Genomic DNA, 12436 nt, shown 5'->3' on the forward strand with positions numbered 1-12436 from the left:
AAGACATTCAGCTTTAATTAAAAACACTAATATTATAATGTGACCCTGGAGCACAAAACCAGTCATAAGTATATTTGTAGCAAAAGCCAAAAATACATTGCATGGGTCAAGTTTATAGATTTTTATTGTGACGACCCATGTGTTATGCGTGTCATCCCTGGGTTGAATCGTAGTAGAATTAGTTTGGTAGTGTGAGAATGATTGAAATATTTGATAAATTCGTTAGTTTGGTCATGTTGTGTTTTGGATTTCTTTCATTCGTTTGAACAGTTTGAAACGTTTGCTTGCTCGTGACGTTTTGAGGGAAATCCTATTTGAATAAGTTTGGCGTCACGTTGTAATTTAGTCCAGTGTTAGCGGGCACCTGAAAGTGATTCAGTAAGTGAGACTGGAGTTCTTCCCGGTTAGGCTTAGCGACTGGTTTCCTTTGAGACATGTTTTTGTTGCTGTGGTGAAAACGGGTAGTAGCGGTGGTCTCGGGAGCACTTCCATGGTGTTGCTGGTTTACCCGGTTGCAATTTCACCCATTGAGCTCATGTGCTTAATTCCCCCCCGCCGGTAACTGCATGAAGATTAGGGTTTAGTAAGTTAGATAGGTTGTTTATCTGGAAAAGGTAAATAGGGGGAATATTCAGAGTGTTTGATTGCACAATTAGTTAAGTCGGCAGTGTTAAGTGTATGAGTGTGCGCCTGAAACCTATCGACAATGATTTAGGTCGTGCAAGATGATTCCAGGCCAGACCCATTTGGAGTTTGTGCGGGATTTAAGGCGACATGTTACATATTAGTGCACATCTCTTGATGTGGAAACATTTGATTTGCTTGAGTTGATTATAGTTGAACAGTTTAAAACCTCTGTTCCTGAACAAATTGCGATGCATGTCAACGAACACAGAGTTCAGTCTCCTGAGGAGGCTGCTTCGTTGGCTGATAACTGCGCTTACTCGCAGGACTACTGCTGCTGTGCTATGCTTTACATAAAGTGAAGCTTCGTTCCGGTTTGGTGACTGGTGAGGTAGAGGTAGGACTGCGTCCTGTTTTACCAATTGAAGGTGTTCACCTCATTTTAGGTACAAACTGGCAGGAGACCGTGTTTGGCCTAATGTGCCTTCGTCTCCTATGGTTTTGTCTGAGGGATTATAATATTATAATATTCTGGTCTTTAATACGTCTCACTGCTCAGTTGAGGTTTGCGTATAATACCGCTCACGCACCTTCAGGGCTCTGATGAAGAGCTGGCGGAAGGTCTTGATGGTGCTGAAGAGCTCATCCAGCGAGAGCTGAGCCATGTCTTCACACAGATACTGAGCCAGATTACCCTTCCTGCTGTCGATGTTGGAGAAACGCTGGTCCAGAGCTTCACACGCCGCCAGGTTCTTCTGCACAAACATCACAGGAACATCAGGAACACCACAACGCTGGAAAGAGCAGCTGTTTTCAGTGTAAACTGTACCTCGATGAGCCCTGAGAACTGCTGCTGGACGTCCTCCAGCGATGAGGAGACCTTCTTCTCCGCGTCTCTCAGTCTCTTCAGAAGCTGCTTGGTTTCGGCTTGAATCGAGTCCAGATTTACACTGAAAGAACGATTGAAAGGTGATTGAGAAACGACTGAAGCAACAGCTGATCTCGTGACATGCGCACACACACACATTTTGTTTCTGTGAATTGTGGGGACTTTCCATAGACTTCTATTACTTTTATACTGACCAAACAATATTTTCTATTCCCTAACCCTAAACCTACCCCTCACAGAAAGCCTGTTTGCATTGTTACACTTTCAGATAAACAGCATTTACTATTTTTAATAATTTTTTCCCCTCATGGGGACAGCATGTCAAAAATTTCAGGTTTTACTATCCTTGTGAGGACATTTGGTCCTTACAATGTAGCATAAACAAGTCCCCACACACACAACCACACACAGACACGCACACACGCACACACTCACACTCACACACAGATGATCTATTGTTTTACCCGGCTGCTTTCTCACAGGACTCGATGTGGTCTGGAAGCTCCAGCAGCTCTGGATGGTTTAATTCGGCTTCCTGGAAATCACAAGATCCACAGACACTCAGCACTGATCACAGAGAGCAGCAGGAGGAGCGCTTTTAAGAAAGCAGAGTTTAACTAGAGCAATTCATCCATGAGAATTTTACCAGCTCATGTCATTCTGACCTACAAAAAGGATTTATTCTGCCAGAAGACATAAAAAAGGATTAAATGACATGGTTATAAAGTGCTTGAGTCATAGGAACTGTGTTTATGATGCTTTTGTCTTTTCTTGGAGCTTGACATTATAAATCCAACAGTGGCTCTGAGATTATATCAATGCATACGAACAACAAATAATAATTAATATTTTAATATTAATAAAAATATTAGTTTTTAAAGACTATTAAGTATTAAAATATTTTTTATTTAAAACAACCATTTCAACTAATCAATATTTAAAAAAATAATATTAGTTTAAACAAACATTTATTTTTGATTAAAAATGACTGTACTATTAAAATATTTTAACAGGCAATAAACAACTGTATATTTATATAACTAAGTGTTCATATCAAAACATTCAAATGACTATTGACTTAATTTATATTAAAATATTGTAATACTAAAAGTTTTAAATATTAAAAATAACTTTAGTATTTAAATAAATTCAATATGAACTAAAAACATTACTTTAAAATTGAACATAACTATAGACGTTATTAATTAGACTATTGCCTATTGATTAAAATATTTTAATATCAATTACAATTATTTTTAACATTAACAACTATATTTATATAACCATAATGTTAAAATGTTAAAAATGTAAATCAGTTTAAATGAAAAACCTTTTTAATAAAAAAATAGACTAATGACTTAATTAAAAAAAAAAAATAGCTGAAATAAGTGTTTATTTCTAATACATTTTATTTGAATTAATATTAATTTTATTTTGAATAAAGACTTTTTTTAATGGTTTTAGTTTTGATTTTATTTAACAATAATATCCAAGACGGTATTTGTAATTCTAAATCTAATACGTTTTAAAAAGTTTTCCCCATCTAATGTTTATATTCTACTTTTCAATTACTGAAATAGTTTTAGTGATAAATAAAGCTGCTGAGGGGTATTGTAATATTGTACCTCCAGGATGTGATGTAAGAGCGTGATGCGGCTCTTGTTTGCTTTGGTTTCGGTGAGTTTCAGCAGGGAATTGATCTTGAATCCCTCTGCGTTTCCTGTGTGGCTTCCCTGGCAAAAAAGAAAAATTGACAAAATGAGGAACTAAGACACTGTAAACACAGAAAACAGTAAGTTTCCAGGGTGATTTGGGCCACAGACGCCTCCTGATCTCCTGAATCTGTCTTTGCTGCTCAGAGACCAACACAATACAACACATTGCTCACTGATGCACGGCCGCACAAATTTAACAACATTAACATGAAGAAAATCAAATTAACAGTAAAAACTACACTTCTCTCCTTAAATATGAAGAGGTCAAACAACTCTCCAAATTTCACAAAAAGCTTATGGACGCAATTATAATAGAAGTGTTTTTGTCTCTTCTGAGGAAGATTCATTCACTTGTTTTGTACTCATTAAAAATCTTTTAACGTTCATCTAATCTCATTTTGTAAGTGACTTTTCTTTCTGTTTTAAAGATGTTTTCTTTGGATTGTTTGACTACTCAAAAAAAGCACTTTACAGGGAAGAGGGGAATCTACAGGGCTTTCCTGTAGCTCAAATAGTAGAGCATGGTGCTAGCAACGCCAAGATCATGGGTTCGATTCCCAGGGAAAGCAAGAGCTGATAAAATGTAAAAACTGTAACTTGAATGTAATGTAAGTCGCTTTGGATAAAAGCGTCTGCTAAATGCATAAATGTAATCTCAATCACCACCAGTTTTCTACCGTTTAATAAAATTAAAAAAAACAGCAAACATGCTCCGAAGTCCCGATCTAAATAAAGATTCACGAACCATCATTCTAGGACTGCAGATCGTGAATCATTCAATTCAAGAAATTATTTGTGAACCTGCTCCGAAGTCCCGATCTGAATCAAATGATTCGAAGCGGTTTGAAGTCTCGATCTGAATCAAATGATTCGAAGCGGTTTGAAGTCTCGATCTGAATCAAATGACTCGAAGCGGTTTGAAGTCTCGATCTGAATCAAATGACTCGAAGCGGTTTGAAGTCTCGATCTGAATCAAATGATTCGAAGCGGTTTGAAGTCTGGATCTGAATCAAATGATTCGAAGCGGTTTGAAGTCTGGATCTGAATCAAATGATTCGAAGCGTTTTGAAGTCCCGATCTGAATCAAATGATTCGAAGCGTTTTGAAGTCCCGATCTGAATCAAATGATTCGAAGCGTTTTGAAGTCCCGATCTGAATCAAATGATTCGAAGCGTTTTGAAGTCCCGATCTGAATCAAATGATTCGAAGCGGTTTGAAGTCTCGATCTGAATCAAATGATTCGAAGCGATTTGAAGTCCCGATCTGAATCAAATGATTCGAAGCGATTTGAAGTCTCGATCTGAATCAAATGATTCGAAGCGTTTTGAAGTCCCGATCTGAATCAAATGATTCGAAGCGATTTGAAGTCTCGATCTGAATCAAATGATTTGAAGCGATTTGAAGTCTCGATCTGAATCAAATGATTCGAAGCGGTTTGAAGTCTCGATCTGAATCAAATGATTTGAAGCGATTTGAAGTCTCGATCTGAATCAAATGATCCAAAATCCGAGCGATGTCGAAATTCGAAAATGAAATTCATTTTGATCTGGTTTTTGCTAGTGAATCGCTTGAACTGAATGACCGAAGTCACGAGTTTGAATCAATCGGAGCGGTTCCGGCGTAAATGACTCACTCAATCTGTTTGTCTTTTCCTCCGCTTTTTGTATCTTCAGCCATGTTTGCACAACAATAACTGCGTTTCCATTACCCTTCAAATTGCGAATTGAAAATACGCCTAATGGAGAAAAAAAAAAAAAAAAAAAAAAAAAGTTTATGCTCGCATGAGGTGGCTTTTTAGGCAATTTGAAAAAGGAATTTCACAAAACTGCAATGGAAAAGGTTTTTTCGCATTTACAGCTCGCATGGCATATGTAAAAAGTCACCGGAGCTGATCACAGCCACTCTAGTCAATGCTTGCGAGATTGAGGTTTACAAAAAAATCTATATTTTCATTCCAAAGATAACATCCAGTTTACTGCTAACTAGTAATGTTAATGAATGTTAGATAAAATAAATAGAGAAATGATTGTTGTTCTGCTGTTTTGTGTTCATCTGCTCTTTTTACACGGACTATCACTCTATATAGACTAATACAAAGTTAAAGAGGGTGAACTTTATAATTTAGCTGAAATGTGCTCGTAGGTTTTAAACACTTTGGCTCTTATATGTTCTTACTCCACAAATGTATTAAATGTGCGTCCTTGAAAGCGGCTTCTTCTCTAACTTCTCATGTAATATCAGTGGTGTGACCCATTTCAGATGTGGCCAAATTACAACAGTGTTACATACACATTTAATTGTTTGATCAAAATTATCGCTAGAGACAATTTAGTAGTCGCTGGATATTGGTAGGGAGATGTCATAGTGAGTCTACTTAATTGCTTTGATGAAGATTTTTTTTAATTGTGATATTCTTACATAGTTGAGAAAGTTTCCAACGTCGAGGATGAGTTTGCAGAAACTGGGCAGCAGTGAACTTTTCCTGAGATCTGCGGGCGACACACTTCACTGAGATCAAAAATGTTATTTTCAGGTGCATTCATTAATTTTGCAAAAACATTAATTCTGTGCGCACTAATAAATACTGTACATTAAACAAATGTGTGAAAAACCTTAAATGCATAAACGTGGGAATTTTTTTCCAGAGAACTTTAAATGAGAAACGTAAATTTCAACAAAATAACCCAAATAAATAAAATGCCTGAAACAAAATAAATAAAACAAACAAACATAAAACAAAATACATATAATAAACAAAACAAATACAGAACAAAAATAAAATCTAAAACAAAATACACAAACACAAAAATTAAAAATTGTAATAAACTAAAATTATATGATTAAATAAACAAAATAAAATACACAAAACAAAAACAAATTAGCTAAACAAATAAATTGATAAAATAGAAAAACAAAATAGATAAATACAAAAACAATACATTAATGAATAAATAAAATACAAAACATTAATCAAAGAAATAAATGAATTTAAAAAAAGTGATCTCTCACGTTGCACAAGAATCCCACTGAACGAGTCAAATTTTAAACTGGCCGATCCACTTTGCTCTGCTGAAGATCTTTAGGAGCAGAATGGTTTTAAGCAGCAGCGGTCAGTCGTGGTTTGTACTCACCCTCACAAGCCGTCTCCACCAGCTCCACCTTCGGCTTCATGATCTCCAGCACAGACAGCGTCTCCTCACACAGCAACATGCATTCAATCCTCAGCTGGTAACTGATGACAAAACAAACTCAATCCTCCATAATAACTGCCTCATGCACATGTGTGACCCTGGACCACAAAACCAGTCATAAATCATCTTTCCATTAATGTATGGTTTGTTATGATAGGACAATATTTGTCTGAGATACAACTATTAGAAAATCTGGAATCTGAGGGAGCAAAAAAATCTAAATATTGAGAAAATCTCCTTTAAAGTTGTTCAAATGAAGTTCTTAGCAATGCATATTACTAATCAAAAATGAAGTTTTGATATATTTACAGTAGGATATTTACAAAATATCTTAATATTCTAATGATTTTTGGCATAAAAGAAAAGTGTATCATTTTGAGCCATACAATGTATTTTTGGCTATTGCTACAAATATACCTGTGCTGCTCATGACTGCTTTTGTGCTGCACAGTCACATTTAGTATTAGAAGAACAATGTGTGAATTTGTATTTTAGTGACACTTTACCAGGGTACAGCCAGCAGTGAGAGGTAAAAGCGGTCCACGTTGGCCAGTTTGTCTGGATCTCCTTGAAAGGACTTTAAGTTGTCAATCTGGAGAAGCAGAAGCAATAAAGTTAATGCAAAACACTCAACTGACCAGAAGCAGGATAGACTGCAGATTTACTCTGATACACGTCAGAAAAAACCAATTGCGAGCTTCGTTTTCATTTGCATCAAGGTCTATGAATGTAAAATATTTGCAAATTATCATATTTTACAGGGAAGCACCTCGTGTTTTTCTGGAAGCAGTTTTAGAAGCTGTTTCAGGGACTCAACATCAAATTTCGAACAATCTCCTTTCTGCACCATCGAGACAAACTCTTCATTTGAGCTGTTTGTGAGTGAAACAAACAATTAATCTCGTCACAACATCATAAACACACCAACCAATCCAAAACCTCTGATTTTACCACTTAAACTGCTTCAGAAAGATATTCAGGTTCAGATTCTTCTTGGGGTCAATGAAGGAAATCTGAGAAATAGGAGAAAATTATTAAATGTTTATTTGTGACTTATTCATCAGTGATGTTATACTACAGGCCCTATGAAACCGGTTTATTTTTTCACAAATTCCCTCTTTATTTTTAAATCTCTTTTTGCAAGACTTGTTTTGTTCCATTACAATTTTTCTGGTTAAATTAAAGGTTAAATTACATTTTAGTAATCTAAAAGCAATTAATTGTAATCATAGGACTTAAACAATTTAATGATTTATTAAGTGTTTAATAAATTAAATTTTTACATTCCAATGAAACCTTTTTTTTTTTTTTATTCTGTTTCTCATTGTAATTTTTTAGGATTCTTTTTTTTCTATTTAGATTTTTTTTCAAGACTCCGTTTTAAAAGGTTAAATTAAATTTTAGTAATCAAAAAGCATGTGTAATTAATTGTAATCATGAGACTTCTGCAATTTAACCATTTATTAAATGTTTGACAAATAAAAGTTCATTTGTGTGAAATTAATTTCTCAAATTTAGTTTTTTACCCAAAAATTCCATGCTTTTAAATTTTTTTTTTTTTTTCAAATATCAGTATTCAACGTTTTGTGTTTAAAATATCAAAACATTATTTCTGCATATGTAACTGCAGGTTAAATGCATTCATGTCCTGCATTAAACAGTGTAAATAAATCTAAATGCCACTTTAGATGCAGCTTCTGTGTTTCCTCTGCACTGCAAAGATGAATTTTGTTAAGGATTTAATTTGCTTGATAACAGCCAGATTAAAATGTAAGCATTTTTTAACTGTAAAGGGTGATGCACACTTAAAATAAAATAGAAAAAAATAAAAAGGCTTTATAATGGTAAAAATGCCTATAAGAGGTTAAAATCAATTTAAAAACCACTGACTATCACAGAATAAGAAGAATATCAAAAACTTGGGAGTCAGCGGTCCTTAAAATATCACACTGTAAAATATCGCCTAATTATCATTGACGATAAAATTCCAGAAAATATCAAGATATTTGGTCAATATCGCACAGGATCTCTCACCTCCTTGGGCTCTTTCTTGAGCAGCGCGGCCGGACTCTTGTCTTTGGGTTCGGCCAGCGGCAGACAGAAGAGCTGCTCGATGCTGCTGTAATTAGGCTCCAGCGGAGAATCGCTCGTGACAGACGCCCACATTGAAGGGCCATCTATGAAAGAAAAACAGATACTCAAACATGCGCTGTATTTGCACACAGAAATACAAGAGCTGGTAGAAAGCATGACTTCCGGTCTGATTTAATGTCTAAGCTGATTTAATGAATGCTTCTTACATTCAAAGTTCAGTTTGAAGCACTTTGCAATTACAATATCCATATGCAGAAACGAATACGCTGAAATAATTATACTTTTGGACAGACAAAGAGTCTAATTAAAATCTACAAATATTTCTAGTAATTTGACTCTCTCAATATACTTTCTGATGTTTTAATAATAAAAAAATTTAATTAAATAAAAAGGTCTGTACAGCCACAGATTCAAATGAATTTTAATTATTTATTCTGTTATTTTGCTCTCAACTTAATCAGACAAACCTGCTCCTAAATGGCCCAAAAAACCTAAAAACATTTAACATGCCAGTCTCTTCTAAATAATGAATGGCCTGGCTATTAGCACTGTTATTTTAGTATCATTGATAAGCTATTAGAGTTCTTAAATTAGGTTTTATTTTTATATTTTATTATTTAATTTTAGTTAAACTTTCTGTAAGTCTATATATTTAAATATGAAGTTTAAGTTTTCTGTACATTAAACTAAACAAAATACTAAAACTAAACACTTATTACTTTATTTTTTTGTAAAAAAAATGTAATGTCTATATTTGCAACTAGCTGAAATTCTGCATTTCTGTATTTTATTTGTATTAATATTTAGAATTTGATAATTTTTATATTGTTTTTTTTAAATTAATGTTTTAATAATTTTGAGTGTGTGTTTTTATTTAGCATAAGCTAAATGTTCCCAACATGCTGTTTTTTCCCCCAGATATTTTAAAATATTTTATTTTGTTTTCAATTATTTCAAATAATGATTTGACATTGTTTTAGCTTTAGTTAATGATATTACGCCTTACATTGATTACATTACATATTGTGATTCTCATGCGTTTGGTGCAGTGACAGCTCTGCATGTTCTCAGTTCACGTGTTCTCTGGGAACCGCAGCAGCATTCCTCACGGATCTCACCGGTGACAGCTCTGGAGTTCAGCTTCTGCCAGTTGAGTTTCTTCATCCGGAGCGTGGGATGCGGGCCGCTCCTCGCCGGCACCGAGTAACACTGGCCAACCGGGTAAAACGTCCGGGCCACGATCACATCACCCGCTCCTGGAGGAGGAGGAGGAGGAGCTCCCATTCCTGGAAGAGGAGGAGGTGGTGGAGGTGCACCCATGCCAGGTAAAGGTGGAGGTGGTGGAGGACCTGCAGAGGCCATTCCTGGAAGAGGAGGAGGAGGTGGAGGTGCACCCATGCCAGGTAAAGGTGGTGGAGGACCTGCAGAAGCCATTCCTAGAGGAGGAGGCGGCGGCAGCAGCATCGCTGCTCCTGGTAAAGGAGGAGGAGGAGGAACGGTCTTTGTGGAGTTGTGCTGAGGTTCCTGGTTTTTGGCTGGTTTGCAGGAACACTCCAGTGTGACGTCTTTGGTCTCCGTCTGAATGGCTTGATTCTTTCTTCTGGAGCCGTCGACCTCATGAGAGCCTTTGGATGATTCCTTAAAGACGAGACGCTGCAGGATCTTCTCATACGACTCCATCTCAGCTGAACCCACAGAGAGAGAGAGAAAAATCACTTTGTGAAACCATCACATTTCATCAGTGCATTACAGGCAAAATCAAATCTTACAAACAAATAAATAAAAACAATTAAATGAGTAACTACAAGTAAATATTAACAATTTAGTGATTCATTCGATATTGTTCCTTTTACATTTATGTTTATGAACAAGTTTATAAGTAAATAAATTAAAAATAAATTAAATAAGCAAGTAAATAAGTGAAATAAAAATGCAAATAAGTAAATAATTAAATAAAAAGTTAAATAAGTAAATACAAGAAAATAAGTAAAAAATAAGCAAGTTTGAAGTAAATAAAAGACCATAAAAGTAAATAAATAAGTACACAACTGAAGTTAATATAGTAGAAAATAGATCATTTATTGTTTATAATATATAAAGTAAATAAGTAATGGATACGTAAATAAGCAAGCAAATATAGTAAATGATCAGGTATATTAGTAAATAAAGTAAATTTATAGGTAAATAAGTAAGTAAAGTAAACAAGTGAATTAATATATGTAAATAAGTGCTGTGTATGTGTATATATATATATATATATAAATAAACACACAGTGTATATATTTAGAAAATATTTACATGTGTATATACATTCACATTTATATTCTTATATTTTATGTTATATATAAATATATTTTATATATAAACAACATTTTTCTTAAATATATACATGCATGTGTTTGTATTTATATACATAATAAATATACACATTATGTAAACAAAAACTTGTTAAATAAGTAAATAAGCGTGTAAACAAGTAGAAGTAAATAAAGTAAATAAGTATACAAGTAAATACATAAAGTATTGAATGATTGCTGTATGTCATTGTAAAGCCACAGAATATTGTAATCCAAAAAATAAATAAGCTTTCTTAGTGATGGATTGTGCTCCTTAGTTCAGTTATATTGACAGCCCGCCACAACGTTTCTACATTTGAGAATAATGTCATGTGTTAGATTGTTGTGATCTCCTGATCAGACCCAGAGAGAGAGGCCACAGAAGGACAGTTCAACTATTCAAAGCACTAATAATGAAGGGGTCAGTATTCAATCAGAATCCATTCTATGAGAAACAGAGAGACTCACAGCTCTGAGCGATCAGCGTGGCTCTGTTAGCGAGCGCCTCCAGCGCCTGCCAGATATCCGCTCGCTCCGGACCCAGCAGCAGCAGCGCCTGTAAGACGGACAACAGCTGCAGAGACGACGGGAAACTGCTCACCTGCAAACACACCACACCAGCCCAACAACACAGATCAGGAAGAGCAGCAGTGACCACCAGAGAATTCATCTGCACTGTTGTGCACTAAAATATACAGCGAGGGCCAAAATTATTAGAGCACTAGTATTCTCAGCAGCTAAAAATGCTTGTTTGCTGTAGTGTGTCAGTAGGAAATATCAGTTTACATTTCCAAACATTCATTTTGCCATTAATTGTAATAATCCAGTGAGATTTTTGTGCTCCACACAGAGATCAGATCATCATCCAGTCTGTCTGGAGTGACATTTACTTTTAGCAGATGCTTTTATCCAAAGCGACTTACAATGAGGACAATAGAAGCAATCAAAACCAACAAGAGTGTAATGTGCTATAACAAGTCTCAGTTAGTGTAACGCAGTACATGTAGCAAGGCTGTTGTTTTTTTAATTATATAATAAAAAAATAAAAAAAAATAGATAGAACACAAAAGAATAGAGAAAAAACAAACAGTTAGTAAATGAATAGTGCGCAAGTCTAAAAGGGGCAAGTATGTTTTTTGATAGAATAGAATTAGAATAGAGTGCTACAGTTAAAGGGTCAAATAAACATGAAGAAACAGAACAAACTGAGACAGACTAAATCCAGAAGAACTGTGGCAACGTCTCCAAGATGCTTCAAGAAACCTCCTGCAAAGCTACAGCACTGTTAAACGTTTTAGACACTTGCTGTAAAATGAGGATGCTGTCAAAAATAGATTTTCTTAACTAAATGAAATCAACATTTGTTGTGAGCATGCTTTGTGTTTAAAGCAGCTTTTGTCCTCGGTGCACTTGAGCAGAGTTTCTCAGGAGGTTTCTAGAAGCGTCTTGGAGACACAGTTCTTCTGGATTTAGTCTCAGTTTGTTCTGTTTCCTCATGTCACTCCAGACAGACTGATGATGATCAGATCAGATCTCTGTGTGAAGCACTGGCTGCTGTCAAAAATCTCACTGGATTATTATAATTAA

At 35.1% G+C, this 12436-nt stretch overlaps 1 protein-coding gene across 6 annotated transcripts in view; it reads right to left on the reverse strand.

Annotated features, from left to right (window-relative positions):
• Window positions 1-12436, reverse strand: part of LOC306886293 (inverted formin-2-like) — a 32928-nt gene that overhangs the window by 8395 nt on the left and 12097 nt on the right. For all 6 annotated transcript variants that reach the window (XM_079443288.1, XM_079443291.1, XM_079443289.1 and 3 more), the window contains exons 7-18: window positions 11318-11450; window positions 9632-10198; window positions 8454-8596; window positions 7371-7432; window positions 7189-7291; window positions 6926-7011; window positions 6360-6460; window positions 5647-5717; window positions 3139-3246; window positions 1978-2048; window positions 1454-1574; window positions 1215-1379 (exon numbers count right to left, since the gene is read on the reverse strand). In XM_079443288.1, coding sequence (XP_079299414.1) covers window positions 1215-1379; window positions 1454-1574; window positions 1978-2048; window positions 3139-3246; window positions 5647-5717; window positions 6360-6460; window positions 6926-7011; window positions 7189-7291; window positions 7371-7432; window positions 8454-8596; window positions 9632-10198; window positions 11318-11450 — 1731 coding nt within the window. The remainder of the gene's footprint in view (window positions 1-1214; window positions 1380-1453; window positions 1575-1977; window positions 2049-3138; window positions 3247-5646; window positions 5718-6359; window positions 6461-6925; window positions 7012-7188; window positions 7292-7370; window positions 7433-8453; window positions 8597-9631; window positions 10199-11317; window positions 11451-12436) is intronic.

Source organism: Barbus barbus, assembly GCF_936440315.1.
Source record: "Barbus barbus genome assembly, chromosome: 20".
NCBI lineage: Eukaryota > Metazoa > Chordata > Actinopteri > Cypriniformes > Cyprinidae > Barbus > Barbus barbus.